The following is a 21,663-nucleotide window of genomic DNA, read 5'->3' on the forward strand; positions in this document are numbered from 1 at the left end:
ACGTAGCTTGCGCCTTCTATATACGAATCACCACACCGAGTGCACCTCTTTCCCTACGGATGGGCACACCACCACATCGCCCCCAAACGATCGCTGCCTTGGCTGGTGCCGTGTGCTTTCACTATTACCGTTATACAGCGACATATTCACACCTAATCTAATACTTCCCCTGCAGACCGACCTACCACCGAGAGCGTCAGAACCTATCTAAACACATTTACCCTACACATACACCGATTCGACGTCTCGCATTGACCGCTTCGACGCCCCGCCACCATGTTCACGAGCTTCACCGGCAACACGCGAAAGGCCCGACAAGTCAACCTCGGCGGCAAGAAGACGAATCCCTTCGGCCCTCCCGGCTCCGGCGCCGGGTCACAGGCCGCCCTCGATCGCGCACAGCAAGAGCGAGCGCAACGGCAGCGGGAACGAGACACGCTCAATGCGGCCAAGCGGATACAGAAAGTATGGCGGGGTCACTCGGCCAGGAGAGACGTGGCTGACGAGCTACGGGGCGCATGGGACCGGGTAGAAGAGGCGAATGGCTCTTCGAGGACGGCGACATATGACTCGGAGGAGGAGGCTCTCGCACAATTACAACGGCTGCTCCGATTCGCTTCCTCACGGAGCGATGATGATCTGCGACGGATACAGCACTATGCATCGCGCCAGATGGAAACAGTCAAGAAGTTGGGCATCACATCAAGCGGGCCGTGGCCGTGGGCATATCTAAGGCTGGAGCGCATCCTACTCGTGGCCATAGAGCGGCAGCTTCAGAAGCACGCGCCCATGCAATGGAATCAGGTTGGGGCCTCTCTCACCGTCTTACAGTTCCTCGCAGACCAGATACCCGCCGAAACGTCCCAAAACGCCGAGCATTACTACCGCACTCTTGCACGCGTCGTGTCCACCTTCACCCCAACACTTGAAACGCAGAGCGAAGGATCGGAAATAAGTGACACCATAACCAGGGCAGCCCTCTCGCCGATGACGCGGGTGACTGGCTACACACTGGACGCTTATGAGGCTTTTGGTATACACTTCTTGACTCTCCCACTATTAGGCTCGGACTCAACGTCACCACCATTACAAAAGTTCCGCGACTCGCTCGCCGACGCCATCAACTACAAGCTGCTCGCAAATGCACTGGCGACACTTTCCAAGAGAGCAGGGCTGCAGAGCAAATCCGAGCTGAAGAACACATCAAGTAGACTGCGTTTACTAGGAAACTTTATCTATTTCCACCGCTACGCCCACAACTTCGACACTCCCGAAGCCTACGCGGTTCACAAGGACTTTGTAGCCGTCGTATCGGTTCTGTTGAACTCCCTGCCAATCAACATTGTAGATGACGATCATCCAATTGCCGAGCTTTCCGAAGACGACGGTGCCGATCAAGACGCCAGCGCCGTGTCAAATTTCTTGAAAGAGCAAGTCCGCTCCCTGGTACATCAGGAAGGTATTGGAAGTCTTTTGGCCGGATCATCACAGTCAGCGGAAGCTTCAGATGATGAGAAGGTCGAAGAAGCCCGGCAGCTTGCAAACTACGCGCTTGCATTACTTCGCTTCTTCCCCCGTCGCGGTGATGAGATACGAATGTGGCTCTACATCGGCCCATCAGAGGCGTCTGGAAAGAGCGCAAGGAAGCTTCCGGCGATCAAATACTTCTGGGAAGCATCAAAACGATCATCGGTCTTTAGCACCATCTTCAGGGACTCAAGGGCAGCTATTGGACTCTTGAAGCCGAAAGCTTCAAACATAAACAACTCCGACCGCCCAGGGACGTCCGGACTAACGCAGCATGGCTTCTGGCAGCCAGCACAACAGCAAGTCGATCGCGACGCAGTCACCACCGACGAGTGGCGTGTCATTCTGGTATTCCTCGAACTATATACCTTTGTACTCAAAGTCACCGACGACGAGGAGTTCTTCACCTCGGGGCAGAAAGACATCTACTCGGGCCAGATCCGCGACAGTGGCTTACCTCTAGGCGAGGTGAAGGATTTGACGACTTTCCTGAAGAATTTGGGCTTCACACTTTACTTCAACGCAGTGGACATTACAACCTCGGAAGAGGATATGGGAGGCAATAACAGAAGTCTGAGCTATTTCAACCCTGGAGTTATGGACAACCAAGCCCAGAAAGAGCATGCTGAGCCATCAATAGGTGGTGTTGCAGGCTTGAGGATAGACTACGTGAAAGGGCTGGTTACTGGACTACTTCGTATGGTATACGAGCGCGACTCGCGACGCAAGTTCCTGCCTTCGGACCACTGGCTCATGGTCTCGCGCTTTGACATGACAGGTTTCATCCCGGCTGTAGTTGAGGAGGAAGAGTCGCGGCACAAGATCCAAGAAGAGGATGCGGAGGATCTCGATGATCTTGAAGAAGAGGAATTCGATGATACACCACAACTCATCGGCACCAGCCGCACCCAGACACAACGACGCTTGGAGAAACTACAACGGCAGCAGCGCAAGGCTTCGCGGAGACGGTACCTGCAAGCCGTAGCACCTCGTCTCGAAATCCTGCAGAACATGCCGTTCTTCATACCCTTCACCACCCGCGTTCAAATCTTCCGCGAGTTTGTCAAACTAGATATGATCAAGCGACGAGGATCTGCGGATCCTGAGTTCTGGCGGTTCCGGACCATGCAGCAGCCAAACGCTCGTAGCCAACTTGAGAAGCATACGGCTAGGATCAGAAGAGAGAACGAGTTCGACGATGCTTTCGAGCAATTCTATGAACTAGGCCAGGGCTTGAAGGAACCAATCCAGATTACCTTCATGGATCAGTTTGGCGCCCCCGAAGCCGGTATTGATGGTGGTGGTGTTACGAAGGAGTTTCTCACCAGCGTCACTAGCCGAGCATTCATGCCAACTGAGTACATCGACATGTTTGTTGAGAACGACCAACACCTCCTGTACCCCAACCCCGCAGCAGTTGAAGAACACAAAGAGGCCCTCCGACAAGCTGGCATACGCGAGGGTTCACAAGAGTACCGCGCCCAGATCACAGAGCTGCTTCAACGCTACGAATTCCTAGGACGCATCATCGGCAAATGTCTGTACGAAGGTATCCTCGTCGACGTCAACTTCGCACCCTTCTTCCTGCGCAAATGGGCACTAACCGGCGGCACGGGCTCCGCGCCCAACGAATCCGGCTACCGCCCCACGCTCAACGACCTCCGCGACCTAGACGAAGAGCTATACCAAGGCCTGCACAAGCTCAAAACATATCCCGGCGACGTCGAAGACTTCTCCCTCAACTTCACCGTCACCGACACCGTCATCGTAGATCACACCACTTCACCAAAGAAGACTAAAGCCATAACCAAGGACCTCAAGCCCGACGGCTCAAACACCCCCGTCACCAACCAGAACCGGCTTGTGTACATTAGTTACATGGCGCGCCACCGCCTGCAAAACCAACCCTACGCCCAAACCGCGGCTTTCCTCCGCGGCCTCGCCACCATGATCCAACCCTCCTGGCTCTCCATGTTCAACCAATCCGAACTCCAGACCCTCATCTCCGGTACCCGCACGTCCATCGACATCGAAGACCTGCGCCGCAACACCATCTACGGCGGCACGTACGTCATCGGCGACGACGGGCTCGAGCACCCGACCATCCAGCTGCTGTGGAAGGTCATGAAGGAGATGAGCGATGATGAGCGCCGTGCGGTGCTGAAGTTTGTGACGAGCACGCCGCGCGCCCCGCTGCTGGGGTTTGGTACGCTGAATCCGAGGTTCAGTATTAGGGATGCGGGGAGGGATCAGGATAGGTTGCCTAGTACGAGTACGTGTGTTAATTTGCTGAAGTTGCCGATGTATGAGGATGAGAGGACGCTTAGGGAGAAGTTGCTGTATAGCGTTTTCTCCGGGGCTGGGTTTGATTTGAGTTGAGGGTTTTGTGGGAATTGGGGGAGGATGGATGTTGCGTGATTGGGGGAGGGGGAGTTGATAGATTTGCAGAGCATGGTTATTACGGGGCTATTATGAAGTAGACTTGCATCATGCATGTATACCATTTGACTACAACTTGATCGCTCTTGAATTTCGTGTATATTAGCCATGTGCAGCAGTCTTTCTCCTTGAGCCCAGGGGTGGTCTTGTTCGCTATAGGTTTGTTCGTCTTATTACATGAAATTATTTCAAAGATATTAATAGCTGTTCTGGGTTTCATAGCGTGTGATGGTGCTATGGATGTATTTACACTAGTGCCTACTCGATTCCGAAACTTGAGTTGAAGCGCGTTGTCGCCGCTGCAAGATCTTGCGGCTATTTACCTTCACCGTTGAATTCTCGTCTCCCGTATCTGATTGGGGGATTCAGGCATCGTGTATATCGTTCGTATTGTGGGAGTCGCGAGTGGCCCGCTGCGCATCGTCCATGGGTTATCGTACGGGTAATCGCAGTAACATGGGATGGAATGGAAAATGAGTTCAATATTTTCGCACACAGATATGAGTCAAAGCAGAGAGTATAGAAGCTTCGCCGTCGGTTAGAGACCTAATGGTTTCGAATTGTGCTCGCGCCACCGAGCGAACCGTAGAATAATAGGTTGCTACTTAGGACAAACAGCGACAAGAGTATTATAGGGAGTATCCTAGGGAGAATGAACTGGAGCCAAGTTTCACCGTATTGCTTCTTCCATTTGGTGAGTACAGTCTGGGCCTTGTCATACTTCGCGTTGAGCTTGTCTAGATCTTGCTGGGTGCTATCGCCTTTTGCGCCGGATGGATTTGCGGCTATAACTCTCGATTGGCATTCTCGGAGCAAATATTGGACACCCCGAGCAGTCCTCTCAGGATGCTTTTGGAATTTGCGATCGTTGAGGAAAGCGAGATAAAGATCCACCATGCTCGCATTGTCAGACCGCAATCCTGTTTGGTCCGCGGAAGATAGGTAACTGGCGAATGAATCCCAGCAATGGTATACATCCATGTATCGAAAGATTTCTGCGCCCACATGAAGTCTTTGGACAATCTCACTAACCGCTTCCGTACTTGATGGGCAGTCTAGAATAGGTTCCCTTGTCATGTAGTACACCAGGAGTGCACGGGTCAGCGAAGTTCTTTGTTGGGCTGTGACGGATTCTTCCCACGAGGATATGTCGGCGAAATAGCGATGTGCGCCATATTCCATGGCAAGACTCAAGAAGAAAAGATGCTGACGGGTATCATGACGCTCGAATATCCTTCGATTAGCCTGTTTAAAGACGAATCGTTCGAAAGTCATATCCGTCGTTGCGCGCCATTCGTCGTCTGACGCTCGCATTTTGAACATCGTCGCCTTTTTCCAGTGAAGCTTCATAGTCTTTTCCATATTATCTAACAACGCCGTGTAGAGACGGAGGTTGCGATCTTCCAGAAAGCCGGCAAATATGAGTCCTTGTCGCAAGTTCGCAACAGAACGGTCGGTGCTCGCTACGATCGTTCTTTCCGAAGGCAATGCCTTCATCTCGAGAAGGCTTGAAACAAGTAGAGTGAGGTCGATATTAAAGCCAGTGCCAGCCTGTTCCTTCAGTAGGTTCCATGTCTCATCAGAGCGAAAGAAGTCGATCGCAGTCTTGTGGTAGAATTCGACCCATGCCTCCACAGCAGACGAGCCTCGTTCAGCGATATTGTCTTCGTTTGTGACTTCAAGCAAACCTTTCGTATGGCTATTGATCCTTCTTTTCATCCACAAGCATAGCGATCGTCGCTTGTTGGGTGGCATGATTCGCAATTCCTCGGTGATAGCCTTTTCAGATGTAGTATCCTCATTGTCGATTAGAGCTAGTTGAAGAAGGCTCATTGGCTCGGAATCTTGCACTTCTTTGCTTCTCAACATTATGAGAATCATGCGAGCCGTACTCCTTTGCGTTGCTGGGTTTAGCGACTTGAACATGCGCTTATACATTTCGTGAAGGTCCGGGGGGAGCGAGTCGAGTTTGCGTTGCAACGTAGATACCGTCTCACCATTCTGTAGTCCTTCTAGAATCGAACGAAGCGCTAACACCACCCAGAGAAAAACGCCGGCTGACATGTCGCATAGGCCGCGCACTAAAGTTGATCGAAGCTCTGCATTCAACTCTTCCATTTCTTTTAAACCCCGAGAGTTATCCAGTCTATCAGAAACAAATTTTGTCATGTCTTGATACGTCAGGTCGTGTAGCCGAAGATGAGGCATACCGTCGAAGGCGTCATTAAATTCTACCAAGGGTCGGCTAGACAGCACCAGCTTCACGTTATCGTAGGAAGATAGCGTTTTGAAAACACCAACGAGTTCGTCGTGAACTCCAGAGTACTCGTCCAGTCCATCAACGAAAAGGCAAATTCTGAGGCCTTGGGAGTTCTCGACAAGCAAATGAAGTGCTCCTATAAGCTCTGAAAGCGTCCAGGAGAGATCCAACTCACGTCCTGCAACAATCTCTGTGCAGATCCCGGGAAAAACGGACGGTATGAGCCGTGGACATTGCGCAAGAAGCGTGTACAACAGGCCTCGTAATAAGCCTTCGTGCGATGATTGCAGGGTACGTCCAGCCGCCCAGAAGAAGAAACTGGCCTGTAGTAACGTAGAGCCATCTCTCCACAGATCAAGGAGCTGAGTCGTTTCAGGGTGTGAGCAGATGTACTTCATCAACGTAGATTTCCCGCTCCCGGCCTTTCCTGAGATCCAGTATAGACTGTTGTCACTACTGAGCCACTCCGTGAAATCCGACCAACGACGATCTCGCTCGGGTGCTTTGAAGATCCATTCGTATGTGTCATGATGGGCCATCGCTGTATCGCTGAATCTGCTTTGTAGCCCACGATAATGTAGCGCGGCCAAAGCTTTCGTCGAAAGTGGCGAGAACTGCTCGTTGGAGACATTCTCCACGAGTTGTGTGTTGGACTGATCTCTAAACGTTATCACACGCTCGATTGAGTTGCTAGGGGCCGAGTCTTCTTGGCCGGCAAGTGCGAGGTTCTGGTCGGCGACTGACAGTGTGGTGCCGTCTTCAAGCCCCAGAATAACGCGGAGCACTTTCTCTGTTCTAGTATTCCCGCTGGGATTCCTCGTAAGATCGCGAGTCGATGCCGATGATCCTGAGGAACTTTGTGTGAACGTCAAGATCTGTACGATGCGCTTGCTCGCCGTCTCGAGACTATCAAGGCGCTGAGTCACTTCTGACGAGTGTACATCCGTCTTCGCGTTGAGCAGGGCAAGGAGGCGTAACGAGAGGTCTTGTTGATAACCTTCAAGCCTTCTGATAAGCCCTTCGATTTCCTCTTTCTTCAGGATAGTCCGAAGCGCAATGTGGAAACTTTTCCATGCAGATCGTTTATTCGCTTTTGGGATGAGGTCCTCGAGATATCGGATAATTTCCGTTCCAACTTCAGAGCAGCCCGCAATGATGCGGTCGAGGGCCTTCAACGATTAGCACCTTTTTTGTCCATGCAGTTATACAAGCTGGGCTTAGGATGTACCTCATATTCATCCTTGAGTGAGTCCTTACGACCACTGATCGGCGCACGCAAACCATTGACCCAGGATTTGAGTTCCTGCGCTCTGTGCTCGATCTCTGAAACGCCGATGGTGGTGCCTGCCTGATGAACATCGTGGCCGAGGAGTACGACTTTGACAGTGAAGTCGATAAATGTCACAATGGATGTCGCGATGGAGACCGCGCTAATCGGATCCATGGAGAATGATCAGAATTGATGACGGTTTGAGCGATGGGCGGATTAGCGCATGGCCGGAGCCAGTCTTTATCTGAACATTACCGCGCGGAATCAAGAGTGAGCACTGGAATCGATACCAACGCCATGCAGCCAGGCTGAGGCATCAGGCTCCGGTTGAAGTTGCATTGTGGAATGATTCCGACCTATCACACTACCAGTACAGAGCTGGCATCTGAAGTGGCGGGGGCGAAGCTGCAGTTGAGGGCTGAGCAGCGCGCACACTGCGTCGGCGTGAGCACTGTGTCGACGTGAGTATGCCTACCGTACACCCGGTATCGATTAAGCCAGTAAGCGTCCCTTGAGGAATGTCGGATGGATGTTTGATGCTGACAGTGGGCGATTTGGGGTTCAGGATTGTGGTCGAAGCCGAGGCGCAGCCCGCAGGCGCGACGCGGCCGCCACTGCCCGCATCTGTGAACGTGCTCGACCCTTCTGTGAAATCCAATAAAAGTCGCATAACTGACTATGATCTCATCTGTAAATATAGACGTATAGCATGCGATAATGTTCATGTTCACATCACATAGTATAAAGCTCACAGATGAGAGAAATCGCAAGTATGATATACTGCATTGCGGTCCAACTCAATCCCATCCATACCCCACCCCACCACTCTTCTACCCATCATCCCCATCCCCATCCCCATCCATCCCCGGCGGCGGCGCCGGAATACTAAAATCCTCCAAACTCGCCCACTGACTACTCCTCCACCCCCCAACAGCATGCGTCGCCTGCGTCAACCCAAACATAGGACTACTCCACCCCTCACCCTCCGCCGCGACCTTCTCCGGACTGGGGAAACTACTCGGAATAAACAACGGCGGCGGCTTCCCCGGCGAGATATTCGGTTGAGAACTAGCGATGCGGTGGGGTGTTGTGTGCGTGCTGGAAAAATGCTGGGTACGCTTCCGTCGTGGCGTGCGCTGCGTGATCTCGTCCACGGTTGTGGCTTGAGAAGGGTGGTAGCCTGATGGTTGGTGGTTCGAGTTTGAATGGGGTGCTGTGGGTTGGGGGAGGCGCGGCGTGTCGTTGTAGCTGAATGCGTCGGGGGCGGCGCGCATGCTTGAGGAGTCGGGGGGTCGGGCGTTTATGTATTGGGAGTAGGAGAACCATTCGTTGTGGAGTTGCTGTTCGGCTTTGCTGGAGTGTGACTGTTGGGTTTCGTGGTCGGGGGATGGTGAACGGGGCACTTGTATGGATTCGCTGTCTAGGTCTGCGGACTGGTGGGTGTCTGTCGAGGTGGATTGCGGTACATGTGCCTTGCTTGATCGTGGAGATGTTGGATCAGGTGCTGGTTCATCTTCTTCTTCCGATGAATCGTCGTTTATGACCATCGGTGTGGATGGACAGGTTTCTTGGTTGAGGTCTTCAATGACTGGAGGGGTGGAGCGGAGCTGCTCTTCTGGCAAAGGTAGTTCTCCCTCACTACTCGTGTTGGTCTCGTTCTTGATTTGCCTCTCTTCGTTCGATGGATTGAACGGGACTGTAGGCAATATCGTTGCGTCGTCGTCTTCCTCGTCCTCGTAGTCATCATCGTCATATCCGGGCTCCTGCTTAATAGCGACGGACTCGGCTACAGTAGAGGACGATCTGCCACTCGACTGCTTTTGCGGGTCACCAAGTTCGGGAGAAGGTTCCTGGTCACTGCGAAGCCGAGGTAGATCGCCTGATGCTTGTGATAATGCTGTATCCTCCATGACTTCTTCTCCGTTTGCATCAGCACATGCCTGGTCGATCCTGTCAAGTACTGCCTGAGTATCAGCACCAACGGATTTCTCAGTCGCAGTTCCACGGCTCGCGGAAGCTGGCGCATCCCCACCCCCGTGACGTCCAATAGTAGGCAGGTCCTCTTCTATGACACCATCATCCTCGTCTTCGGAGTCTTGTATCGTACTCTCGAACTTCCTCAGTGTTGGTGGTGGTATAGGCGTTTTTGAGGGCATCTTAAATGTCACCTGCTTGCGTTTCGAAGGTGTCTCTGGTGCAAGAATTGGGTTATCCAAGCGCTGCTTGAGAGGAGAGCGGTATAGCTTCTGTGGAGAGACTTGGGTCGATAGTGGCGAGTCGGCGGGTGACTGAGAGGAGGGAATCTCGCGAATACGGCGTTTCTCTGGAGTTGATAAAAGACTGAAACGGGCTTTTCGGGTTCTGGCCTGCCCTTGCGGCGCATAGAACGCTTCTTCCGTGTCTGCGACTCGTGGTCTGTTTCCTCGTCTCGTCGCGCGGGTCGTTCTTGTGACAGGCGCTTCGATGAACTGTGTGGGTTTGTAGCTGTCTTCGCAGTCCTCGTCCATCTCGTCTTCCACTGACTGCACCACCAACTCCGGGGTGTCTTGCGAGTTTGCCGTGGGCTCCTTCTTTACGTGTTCGTCCTCTGGGCTCTGCTCCATATCGTTTCCAGCTTCGTCTGCACCGTTGTCCTCTCTGACACCATTCCCTTCGACACGATAAAACCCCTGTTGGGCAAGGCGCTGCGCAACAGCATCGCCGTAGGTCTGACTAGCCCTGTCCTCTGCCTCGACATCGCTCAATATCTCGTCTAGATCCTCATCCGACATTATCTCCTGCGGCCGCATGCCTGGTATCATCTGCGTCAACGTGCGCTGCTTCCTGTCGCTCTTTGCGTCGCTTTTGCCACGTCCACCCCAACTCAGTCGCGAGCTCTGTTTTACGGGCTTGAAGCTGGGCTCTTCGTCGTCTGGCAAAGGCTTTCGTCCGTCAACTAGTTGTGTCATTGTCGATTGTCGCCGTAATGTGCGCTCTCGGTTGGGCTTGGTGGCTGTCGCATCGTCGTCGTCATCGGATTCGGCTTCAACGCGCCTCGAGCGGCGAGGATTCTTAGGCGTGGCTGCCGTCCGTCGGCGTTTAGATGTAGGTGCCGATGTTTGCTCCTCTCCATCGTCTTCCTGCTGCACCCCATCGCTGTTCCGCTTCTTCCCCTTCCGCTTCGTCTGCCTCACAGGCTGCTCTTCTTCTTCCTCATCCACCTCAACCTTGACGGAAACCCCGCCGTCTTCCAAATCCTCCTCAATATCCGTGTCGCTATCCTCATCCGAGTCAGCGACAACAGGAGTGCCCTGCCTTCTCATCTTGTCCGGCAGGAAGACCATTTGCCGCTTCCCATCATGTACCGGAGTCGAGCGCCGGCGCACAGTCTTGCGCTTGTGTGGAAAGCGAACCTGCTGGGGTACTTTCCTGGAATAGTAGACTTTGTAGTCGGCGTCTTGGTTGCTCGAACGCGTCTTGGGCGTCATGGTGGGTGGGTGGAGCAATCGATAAGTTGGGGCGTTGGAGCGTTGGTCGACGCGACGCGTTGAGGGGACTAGCGCGACGAACAGCATGACAGGGGTGTGCGTCATCACCACTTTCGCTCCTGCCGCCTCCGACTCATGCGTTGGTCGTCAACACGATACGTAAAGCATGCGAACTATTAACTCAACTCATGCACGTCCGAAAGTTCAAGTGAACTTGCTGTCTCGCTACAATCTTATCATGCGCAATGAGCTCGCAGCCATCATACCTCATCATCGGGGCTGGAGTCTTCGGCGTCTCCACTGCCTATCACTTGATCAAGAACGACCCCGAAGCACATATACAACTAATTGACCGAACACAATACCCCTGCCCACTTGCCGCATCCTGGGACTGGAACAAAGTTATCCGCGCAGACTATGGCGACATGTTTTACATGGAACTGGCGTTGGAAGCCATACAGTTTTGGCGACATGACCCACTCTTCAGCCAGTTCTACCACCAGAGCGGTTTAATCAATATCGATAATACCGACCTGGGCAAAAAGATTTTGGAGAATTATGAGAAGCTTGGAGTGAAGGTTGATGCGGAGATGCTGAGCCCAGAACGTGTCAAGGCGATGTATGGTTCTTTCTACGATAACACCGATTTCTCCGAGGTTGGCGAAGTATTCGTGAACAGAGACAGCGGGTGGGCCGAAGCCACCAAGGCTTTAACTGCTTACGCTGACGCCGCGATCGAGGCAGGAGTCAATTATACCGCAGCTGACATCGATGTATTGACTTTCGGTACTGATGGAGAATGTACCGGAGTTCTAACAAAAGGTGGTGAAAAAATCACAGCAGACCGCATCATCGTGGCGACCGGTGCAGGTACAGCCAAACTGATCGCCGACAGCGCTCCGAATAGAAGCGAGCTGCAAATCGACGGGCGTCTGGTTGCCGGAGCAGTGGTCACTGGCATCGTCAACCTCGACCCAAAGAATGGGCAGCAGTATACCGAGATTCCAGTCACAGTACATTCTGTCTTACCGACACGAGGTAGGAAGACCAAGCCCACCGTCTGCACCCTTACTGACACAATATAGGGGAAGTGATGCCACTAACAGCGCCTTTGTCGAACCAAGATTCATATACCGTCAAGTTCTGCAGAGACGAAGCCTACAAGAACACCGTCAAACACGAGGCATCTGGACAAGAGTTCTCTTCTCCGCCAGATGAGCCAGGCCAGGCTCAGAAGGAACCAAACGAAGCACTCAAAAAACGACTCGAACTTGTGAAGAATGGCATACTGGGTGAAGCCGGAAAGACTGTCAAGTTTGATGAGTACCGTGTTTGCTGGTAAGTTGCGCGGCGCAACCACCATGACGGACCGGGCTAATAGTATCTAGGGATGCAGTGACACCAAGCCAGGACTTCATTATCACGCCGCACCCGCATTCTCAGAATCTCTACCTCGTGACAGGCGGCTCTTTCCACGGATGGAAGTTCATGCCCACGATCGGTCGCTACGTTGTGGAGATGCTGGATGGTACCCTAGATCCCGCTCTTGCCAAACGATGGGCGTGGAATCGCGAGAACGAAGGCGGGGCGCACGCCCACCTACTCCCTACGATTGAGCTACGAGACCTATGAGAGATGCTATGGTGCTTAGCGGGAGTGGTTATAATCCACGTCATATGCTACAAAATTATCATCAAGGCGCATGTGTATGTTGCCCTCGAAGTAACTTACTTTTCAAGCTCTTTTATCTTTCCGATCATCAAACGCCTGCTTCCATACCCAGTAACTCCATGAACCGCTTGAACCTTTACCGAGTAGCGTCATACCAACCTCACTCCCCTCCCTCTCCACCCTCCTCACCATCCGCCATCCTACCATCCAGCACCAACTCCTCCTGCTGCCCCTCCTGCACAGCCTCCCTCTCCTCCCCTTCCTCCTCCCTCCCCACAACCTTACCAACCCCCTCCCTCCTCGCAACAACACCCCCACACCACCTAACCGCCTCATCCCAAGCCCCCATCATCTCCCCATCATCAATCACCACCCCTCCCTTTCCCTCCCCCTTCTCCCCTCCCATCCCATCCACAACCCCAACCAACCCCGGCAACCCCCCAACAACCAAGTCTCTGAAGAACCACCAACTCGGCAGAAAATTCAACTTCGCCAGCGCTGCGAGTTTGACGGGCGCGTACATGGCGCTGTACTGGCAGGCGCGTTGCAGCATGACGACGTGTTTGAAGGCGATTTGCCACATCGTGTGCGCTATGGCGTCGATGTGGGGGGATGTTATGGGTGTGGAGGGGTTGGAGGGGAGGAGAGAGGGCTGGGTTTGGAGGACGTGGTGGAGGAGGTTCGTCATCATCTGGGTGGACTGGGCTGATTGAGTGGCGGCGGATGGTGGTAGGGATGGGAGCTGCGTGGCGAGTGTGAGTGTTGTGGAAGAGGTCTTTTCCGGCGATGTGAATGCGGCGTGGTGGGTGATCTGGGATAGTGTTAGTATGTAGTCGCCTCGGTACGCTGTATTACTTACTTCGTTCTTCATCTCCTCAATCTTCTGCTTCTTCGATAAAGACTCATCCCTGGTCTCTGGCCGAGCAATACCCTTATCCGCTCCTACAGGCTTGACCTGGAGATCAGCCATCGTCGGTGAGACATTCTATAACATCGTCAGTCTCGCTCTTGAGAATATCCCGGGTGGACCATCTCACCTCAGCCTTGATCTTTCTCTTATTTTCCCCCGTCGCCGTCGGCTTCACAGCAGAAGTTTTACGCTGCTGCTGCTGCACAACGACCTTGGGCGAGTTTTGCGCATTCGAATCCTTACGCTGTTGCTGCGTCTTCAACACGGCTTGAGAAACGGAGGTTTTGCGTTGCTGCTGAGCCTTCGCAGCGACTTTGGGTGTTGGTGTTGAAGTGACGGGGTTCTACTGTTGTTAGCATCCTGCCATACGATCGCCAGTGCTGTGAAATCTCAACTCACTTTTCTCGCTGTGGGAGCTTTTGGGTTGATAGCCATAGTGATACCAGGCACCTTTTAGACACGATGGTGTTGTAGCCGAAGAGGATGGTGAGAAACTTGGTAAGACGCGTAGAGGACGTGAAAGCTCGGCGTGATGAGCGTGTTGTTTGCGAGAGGCGGTTTGAACAAGAAAGGCGTGGTGAAATAGCGTGTTGTCAAGCGTGGAAACGCGTGGTGAACGTGAGGGTGAGTGCGGACTAGTAAGACAAGCCAGGGTGAGTGCCCACAAAGGGACGAGACGTGAGGTAGCCTTGACGTCGTAATAGCCTCAAAAGGCAGTACAAGCTGTTTGCTTGATGTCGTTTCCAGGAAGTCAAGGTAACCATTACTTGTGGAGGTGAGAGAGCAGACGATATAGTGCCTTGATGATGGGAACGAAGAGGAAGAGGCAAAGGTAGGTCTAGGAAGACGGCATCAGCTTGCGATTGCGCTGGATCACGACATTCTGCTGTCGCGTAGTTCAAATGAAGAAGAGAGTATGAAGACATGGAATGGTCTGAAAGAGCCTTTTGATACGATTAGCGAGGGCCAAGAAGTACACCAAACGATGCCCCGGTGAAGTAGACTATACTCAAAGCTTCCGACGCTGTGTTATGCAAACTGCTGAGGTATATAATCCAGAGAACGCCGCCCATTCATCGCCATATGCAAGACTTTCCAAGGTCCACCTTGAGCACGATCAGCAGTACTAAGCCCGCCCACGTGCCCGTGTCGCGCGTGTTTTAGGCTTGGCTTTTGACTTCTTAGGCGCCGGCACTTCCTCTTCCTCATCCTCAGAATCGCCAATGTCCTCCTCCCCGTCGAGATCCATCTCCTCCTCCTCACTCTCATCCTTAGCCTTCTTTTTTGAACCAACACTCTTCTTCTGCTTCTTGCGATTAGCCTCAAAAGCCTCTTCCGATGGCTCCTCCATGGGCGTCGAACGCTTTGAGCCCCGTGACTTGGGCGCATATTTGGCCTCAAGCGAATCGAAGAAGTTGCCTGCTCGTGACTTCTGGCGCTGCTGGATCAGAGCGGCTAGGCCTGCCATGTCGTCTGTGCCGCTCTTCTTGCCTTTCGGCTTCGCCTTGGCTTTGGTCTTGCCGTTCGTGGCTCCGGGCTCTTCTTTCTGGGCCTGCTTCTTGTCGAAGTCTTCACGTCTCTTCTTCTCGGCGTCTTTGGCTTTTTGACGCGTCTCGTCCGTTTCCGCCTCGTACGCTGGGTAGGAGCTGACTGTGCCGTTCTCGATCTCCTCGTCTAGGATCTTCCTGAATCGATCGTCGTCTTCGAGGATGTCGGATAACATGACCAGGTCATACACCTTGTTCAGGTTGCCCTTGACCTTCTTGAAGGCTTTGACCAGATCGCGACGCTCCTCCTCGCTGCCCTTGTATTCGTTCGCGACGTTGTTGATAGCCTCCTCATTGACGACGTTCTCAAACTGCTCGCGGTAGAACTTCAGCCAGTTGAAGTCATCGTCGTCCTCCATTGTCTCGGCTGTGCTGCCAGTAAGGTCGTAGCGCCGACGTCGGCGATCGTCGGAGAGTACGGCGTATGCGAATGCGATCTCTTGGAAGGCCTTGTTGGCGGCTTCCTTCTCGTCGGGTGCAGCCTTGTCTGGTCTTGGTTCAGCGATGCGCCCCAGAATGTGTAGTAAGGGCACGAACCTGGATGGCATTTGAGCGCCATCTTGCGGTAGGCCTTCTTCACATCGTCGGCAGTGGCTTCTGTCTCGAGTCCAAGAACCTCATACGGGTTGATGCTGGGAGGGCCATCTTCTTCGTCCATGTCGTTCTCGCCTTCGCTCTCATTGTTGTTTACAAAGTCATCTTCCGGAGATTCCTCGGGAGATGGCTCTTTCCTCTGTCTTCGTGCCATGTTGTAGAGTTGTGTTATGGATATGGAGGTTGTGTGACTACTGACGGTCGACGCCTGCGTGAGAACGCGACGCGACCGTGAGCCCGGACTTAACGGAGCTAGCACACCAGACCCACTTTTCCATAATCACCACCGCCCAGAACGCCAATTACATCACCTTCACTTTCCTCCCTCACCAACATGCAAGTCGACTACGACACAGGTCCCGTGCGAACATGGGACGGCCCGGTGCCCCCAGCCCAAGGCCCAGACCCCAACGACCACCTCCAATACATGCGCCTGGCCCTAGATCAAGCCCAAGAATCATCGCCGAAACCTTCAAATTTCCGTGTCGGCGCCCTGTTAGTCGATGCAGATACCGGGAACATCCTTTCGCGCGGCTACACTCTGGAATGCGAAGGAAACACGCATGCGGAGCAATGCTGTCTATTGAAGCTTGCTCAAGCACACAGCTTGCCTGAAGAGAGGGTCGGCGAAGCATTACCACCCAACACCGTCATCTACACTACCATGGAGCCTTGTAATCTTCGGCTCAGTGGTAACCTGCCATGCGCGGATCGGCTCATTCGAACGAGAGGGAAAGATGGAGAGCAGAAGATCAAGAAGGTGTATCTTGGTGTCAAAGAGCCGGAGAAATTTGTAGGCGAGAATGCGGGACGGAAGAAGCTAGAGGAACATGGCATTGAGTGCGTTCATGTTCCGAGTTTGGAAGAAAAGATTTTGAGTGTTGCTACTGCGGGTCATGAACAGTAGCGATCTAATTTGGAAAGGATATGAAGGATACATAGAATCCAATGCTCGAGGAGGTGCGCTCAAGACGCAATCTGTACACCATTGACATCAGCTGCTATGCTGCCTTTCCGTATCCGTATGGATATTCCGCTCTTCTGATCTCAAAACCTCCAACTCCAAGTCCTCTGCCTGTGTCCATTTCCACCGATCAATCCCCTTCGCTTTGCCCGGAATCCTCATCTTCAGTTTCATTTCATACTTGAAACGCCTCCATTTGGTCTTGCGAATCTCTGACCGCTTAACCCCCCTTCCTGGCCGAGCATCTGTCTTCTTGGAAGCTTCCGGTTGTGTCGCGCTTACAGATGCGTTCTGTGCTGCCTCCATAGTCTGCTGATCGGCCGCGTCATATTCGATAGCCATGGGGCTGACGGCCAGTAGTGCGATGAATAGAGATGCCAATCGGCTTTCTCGCTTTGTAACCGGCTCTTGTCTTGAGGGGTCCGCAGTCGTTTCTTCGTTCGAGCCAATTGGCACGTCGTCAAAAGGGGCGCTCTGCCCAGGAGTCTGATCACTCCATATTTGTGATGTCAAGGTAATGGGCGGTACTAGTGCGCTAGTCCTGCCATTTTGCTGCCCTGTTTGTTCCGAAAAGTGTCGATTCTCGAAAGCTGCCGCTGGTGAGGATGTGCCAGCGATGTCAGGCGCTCGTCTGAGGAATAACGTCATATTTCGCTCTGCCGCATACGACAACAACTCAAGATAAACGAATATGAAAGTGCACACTGGCGGACAAGTTTCGTGCCTCACCAACCTATACCATTCTCACCGACTTTGCGCACTTGGGTAGTCGCCCATCACAAGTCTTTCTAGAGAAATACTACCTTTCGGGAGGTGTCCCACCAGCTGTCGGGCCAAATGTTATTGGGACGAAAGGTTCCCATCTCTTGGAAGGTACGGCTGAAGATCCCTGTCAACAATGACCCGAAGTATTCATCCCGGTGGCAAGCACAGAGCAGCTTCAGTATGCAAACAGGGGAATTTGAGGCCCATCCAGATATCGCATGAGGTCCTCATCTACGGGAAACCTTTAATGTGATGGGTTAGGCGACGCTGGCTGTTCGCGACGCCTCCAGGGCTTGAAGACCCCACAGTCGGTTCGTGATCGAGAGCAGCAGGAAAGATCCCAGCTTCCGCTGCGCTGTAGCCTCTACTACCTGATATGTATTCGTGCTGGCTTTACTGATGACGCACTTGGAGGGGGCATGGACGATTGCGAAGGTTAGCAGGAAGTTCAGACGGCGCGTGGTAATAGTCCAGGCACGCGCAATCAACGGCTTTCGATAAGTTACCCGATTCGGATCACGCCAAGCACCGCGCAACATCAACCATCTCCATTGCAGAGAAGGTTCTCATCTATCAAGCAGAACATACATGGAGTTCAACATCGACATCTACGTTCACAACCGGCTCTCGGGACAACCCAGCCCCTACCCCGCTACCCAGGCAAGGGCTCGCGTACCTCGACCCCCGACGCGCGAAGGGGATCGCCCGCGAATCTCACCTAGGACCACCATTGCGTCATGACTTATTCGCATCGACCAAAATGCCACCACCTCCATCGATCACCACACAAATTGCGTAACCCTGACCGTTTTGTACCACCTTTCTCATGATGACGCGTGGCAAAATCATGCAATTGGATAGCAGCCTAGAAAGCAACAAAACGCCTCGTGAGGCAAGTACATAGCCATATAATAACCCATCCATCCAATACCCTCCCTCAAGACTTTCTTACAATGACATCTTACCTCCGCCCATTCGCAACACAATCCTACAACCAAACACTGCGTACTTTCACCAAACCAGCCTTCTCATCTCAGGTATCAAGAATCACAACCGCCAAAATGTCATCCGCCCCCTCAAACCTCAACATCGAGACCAAAAACGTCCAAACCGCCCCCGGCGTCACCCTCTCAAAGCAACAAAACACCATCGTAGGCTCCGTCCTCGACCTCTTCGCCGGCCGCCCCTCGCTGCCCAAACTGCAACTCTGGCGCGACGACGCCACCTTCACGGACCCCATCACCATCGCCGAGGGCCGCGAGAAGTACTCTGCGCAATGGTACGGACTACAGAGTGCGTTTAGCGAGATTGAGAGGCTCAACCACCAGGTTAAGGATGCGGGGAACCCGATACTCATGGATTTGAGGACGAGATATGTTATCAAGGGGCTGAATAAGGAGCAGTTGATTCAGAGTGTTGTTGCTATTCATTTGGATGAGCAGGGCAAGATTAAGAAGGTCGAGGATAAGTGGGATGGAAAGTTGCCGGATAGCAGTATTGCGAACGTAAGTTACACACATGTCTTGCTTAATCTGAGTAGCATGCTAATGATTTACACAGGCTTTCCGTCACTTGAACGCTGTCACCGTACCCAAGTTCGTCGGTGTACCAAAGAACGACGAGGAGGATGCGAAGAGGGGAAACCAGTAGTTTTATCGTTATGTATCGAATAATCTAGCGCCGCGTACAGTATCGTACTGCGTAAACTCGTGATTCGTAAAGTCATTACAGTATCTATCGTCTCTCATAACGCGCCATTGAACATCCTTCCGAGCGCTATGTGCAGGAACAGCGCAACTGCGCCGGCGCCTACACCTAGCACTTGCAGACTCGGTGCTCCCGCAACGATCAATATCGTGCCGCATCCTCCTTGCTCCGCTCTCGGCAGATCGGGTCCGTCCATTGTGATTGTAGCGCAGAAGCCGCCTTGTACCTGGTCCGGGTTGTGGTATACGGTCGTTTGAGGAGGTGGTTGAGCGTACACGACAGCTGTTTGCTGCTGGGGGTATACGGTTACGGTCGTGACCTGTGCGACGTTTACTGCGCCTCCGCATTGGTTTCCGCTTGGGCAGCAGCCGATCAGTCCGTTCGAGTTGCCGGGAACGGCGCAGGTGTAACCTGATGGACAGCACCTGGGTTTGATCAGCAAGAGCTCTGCTGTGTCTCAAGCTTCCTACTCACCAACTCGGTTGGTTCACATTGCTGCAGCTGACTGAAGCTGACGAAGGACACCAATTTGCATCTTGCGCTACGACTTGCTGGCCGTCTGGGTTTACAATGTACACGGCGCCAGAGAATGGCGCATTGTTCGAGATCTGCTGTGGTATAGCTTCAGGCTTTGCGATCGGTTCCGCGACACATAATGTCAATGTCGCAGCGACGAGGCTCCATGGCGCGAATGATCTCATCGCGTTGAAAGTCGCCCAGGCTGTCAGAGAGAGAAACCGGAAGGAACGAAAGTCCGCGATAACGAACGTCAGGAAACCGAGAGAAATGCTGCGGGGTTAGTATGCGACGAAAAGGCACAGCCTCGAAAAGATGAGAGATCAAAATCAGCAGTCGTCGGGCGCATACCGGGCTGCTACCCTGCCCTTAAGTCTGACCGGAATACCTTGGAAGCTCTCAATCGAGAGCTGGGAATAGCTCCAAGCTTGCTGCAGGTTGGGCTAGCTCGTCATGGACAGCTTCATGCCGGCTTAGCGGGGAGTCGCACTATTGGTAGCCTCGACGGCACCGAGGTCTAGTTCGCGGTAGAGTGGTCCCACTTGGCTGCTTTTTGCGATAGACCATTGTCGGGCATGATGGCAAAACGGCGGTGTTGAGGTGTGATGGGGCTACAGGTGGCCGGGTGGACCTGGTAGCATGCTTGCTGCCCATCCTGTATACGATGCATTTGCTGGCAGCGGGGCGGAGGGTTAGAGATACAGTTTGCTAGAGTGAAGGCCTTGATTGTTCCCTGCAATGCGATCAAGCCACAGTTCTTGGGAGCGGCTGCATCGGATGGCATCGCGTGGTGAGGTGCATGCAGATAGTGAACGCAAAGCGCCGATCTTCCGATACGCTTGGATTGGGTTAGTCAGCTTGGCGCTCCAGGCCACGTGACAGCGTAGAGCAGTGGCGATGGGACGCGTCGCGTTCCTTTGTTCTCATCCCACCTTGTGCATCAGCAACACAATATGACATGTCAACGGATCCGCCACCGCGTCCTTATCGGCTATACCCCGCCTATTGTTTCAGAGCATCACCTACATACAATATCTGGGTGAAGCTCACTGCGGCAGATGTGCAAGCTCTTCGGTCTGAGAAAGACTTCCAAGGTAGCAGCCTTCTTAACGAGTGTTACGACTATTGCTGACACGTGAACAGCCCAGCGCATTTATTTTCATCTTAATCACCCTATCCGTTATGTCCGAATCGTCGGCGTCGTGGTAGCCATCGATGACATCAACCTCAAATACACAGCCCTCACCATCGACGACGGAAGCGGCGCGACCATCGAGCTAAAGATCGTCCGAATACCTCCCGTCGAACGGAACCCCGTCGATACGTCCTCAGACACGAAAATCAAGAACCTTAACATCGTCAGTCGATTCGGCATCTTCGACGTCGTCGTGGATGGCGAAGCCCTAGACATCGGCACAGTCGTCAAGGCCAAATGCCTCATATCAGAGTTCAGAGGCGTAAAGCAACTGGACCTGCAGCGCATTTCTGTTGTCAAAACGACCAACGAAGAAGCACAAGCTTGGGCTGAGACTGCTGCGTTCAAGCAGGCGGTCTTATCGCGACCATGGCGTATCACTTCAGCCGAGCACAAGAAGATCAAGCTTGCGATCAAGGCGGAAAAGAAGAAAGAACAGGATAATGAACGATTGCAGGCAGAATATCGAGTCAAGAAAGAGGAGCGAAGGCTGGCGAAGGAGGCATACCTTGCGCAGAGGGAAAAGAAGCTTGAGGCGCGACGGAGGAAGGAAGAGGTTATGCTGAACAGTGGCGCTCTGATATGAGATGGGGGTTCCTTCCCATATGAGGGTCTGTCAGCGAGCCAATGAAGCTGGATGAGTGCGGGGTTTTGGTGGCGCAGCACGCCTGATCGATCAGCTTGACTTTATGGTACCACCCAGGCTGTCTTCGACCTGTTACGTGCAGCATCAAGGTTTTCAAACCCCGAGATCCTTTATCATGGAGCGCTTACTCGACCGTATGCGCGCGCAGAGTTACGACCTTGGCACAAAACTACGCCTGTCAAGAT

The 21,663-nt window shown here is 53.1% G+C and overlaps 9 protein-coding genes across 9 annotated transcripts; 5 read left to right on the top strand and 4 right to left on the bottom strand.

Annotated features, from left to right (window-relative positions):
* Window positions 1-276: 276 nt before the first annotated feature.
* J4E88_003552 (uncharacterized protein) lies at window positions 277-3,906 on the top strand (the record flags this gene model as incomplete). Its single annotated transcript, XM_049397202.1, has 1 exon — window positions 277-3,906. The coding sequence occupies one exon, from the start codon at window positions 277-279 to the stop codon at window positions 3,904-3,906; it is 3,630 nt and encodes a 1,209-aa protein (XP_049256590.1).
* A 606-nt stretch (window positions 3,907-4,512) lies between these two features.
* J4E88_003553 (uncharacterized protein) lies at window positions 4,513-7,795 on the bottom strand (the record flags this gene model as incomplete). Its single annotated transcript, XM_049397203.1, has 3 exons — window positions 4,513-7,395; window positions 7,455-7,656; window positions 7,791-7,795. 3 exons carry the CDS (start codon window positions 7,793-7,795, stop codon window positions 4,513-4,515), a joined length of 3,090 nt encoding a protein of 1,029 aa, XP_049256591.1.
* Window positions 7,796-8,326: 531 nt separating this feature from the next.
* On the bottom strand, window positions 8,327-10,963 carry J4E88_003554 (uncharacterized protein; the record flags this gene model as incomplete). Its single annotated transcript, XM_049397204.1, has 1 exon — window positions 8,327-10,963. One exon carries the CDS (start codon window positions 10,961-10,963, stop codon window positions 8,327-8,329), a length of 2,637 nt encoding a protein of 878 aa, XP_049256592.1.
* Window positions 10,964-11,208: 245 nt separating this feature from the next.
* On the top strand, window positions 11,209-12,595 carry J4E88_003555 (uncharacterized protein; the record flags this gene model as incomplete). Its single annotated transcript, XM_049397205.1, has 3 exons — window positions 11,209-12,001; window positions 12,070-12,301; window positions 12,352-12,595. The coding sequence occupies 3 exons, from the start codon at window positions 11,209-11,211 to the stop codon at window positions 12,593-12,595; spliced, it is 1,269 nt and encodes a 422-aa protein (XP_049256593.1).
* A 199-nt stretch (window positions 12,596-12,794) lies between these two features.
* Window positions 12,795-13,979, bottom strand: J4E88_003556 (uncharacterized protein; the record flags this gene model as incomplete). The annotated part of the gene is made up of 4 exons (XM_049397206.1): window positions 12,795-13,445; window positions 13,494-13,619; window positions 13,672-13,887; window positions 13,944-13,979. 4 exons carry the CDS (start codon window positions 13,977-13,979, stop codon window positions 12,795-12,797), a joined length of 1,029 nt encoding a protein of 342 aa, XP_049256594.1.
* Window positions 13,980-14,670: 691 nt separating this feature from the next.
* J4E88_003557 (uncharacterized protein) lies at window positions 14,671-15,839 on the bottom strand (the record flags this gene model as incomplete). The annotated part of the gene is made up of 2 exons (XM_049397207.1): window positions 14,671-15,578; window positions 15,629-15,839. 2 exons carry the CDS (start codon window positions 15,837-15,839, stop codon window positions 14,671-14,673), a joined length of 1,119 nt encoding a protein of 372 aa, XP_049256595.1.
* A 180-nt stretch (window positions 15,840-16,019) lies between these two features.
* J4E88_003558 (uncharacterized protein) lies at window positions 16,020-16,592 on the top strand (the record flags this gene model as incomplete). The annotated part of the gene is made up of 1 exon (XM_049397208.1): window positions 16,020-16,592. The coding sequence occupies one exon, from the start codon at window positions 16,020-16,022 to the stop codon at window positions 16,590-16,592; it is 573 nt and encodes a 190-aa protein (XP_049256596.1).
* Window positions 16,593-18,475: 1,883 nt separating this feature from the next.
* On the top strand, window positions 18,476-19,064 carry J4E88_003559 (uncharacterized protein; the record flags this gene model as incomplete). Its single annotated transcript, XM_049397209.1, has 2 exons — window positions 18,476-18,919; window positions 18,975-19,064. The coding sequence occupies 2 exons, from the start codon at window positions 18,476-18,478 to the stop codon at window positions 19,062-19,064; spliced, it is 534 nt and encodes a 177-aa protein (XP_049256597.1).
* Window positions 19,065-20,595: 1,531 nt separating this feature from the next.
* Window positions 20,596-21,418, top strand: J4E88_003560 (uncharacterized protein; the record flags this gene model as incomplete). Its single annotated transcript, XM_049397210.1, has 2 exons — window positions 20,596-20,731; window positions 20,781-21,418. 2 exons carry the CDS (start codon window positions 20,596-20,598, stop codon window positions 21,416-21,418), a joined length of 774 nt encoding a protein of 257 aa, XP_049256598.1.
* Window positions 21,419-21,663: the final 245 nt, after the last annotated feature.

Source organism: Alternaria novae-zelandiae (genome assembly GCF_023758075.1).
Source record: "Alternaria novae-zelandiae strain BMP 2774 chromosome Unknown scaffold_6, whole genome shotgun sequence".
Lineage (NCBI taxonomy): Eukaryota > Fungi > Ascomycota > Dothideomycetes > Pleosporales > Pleosporaceae > Alternaria > Alternaria novae-zelandiae.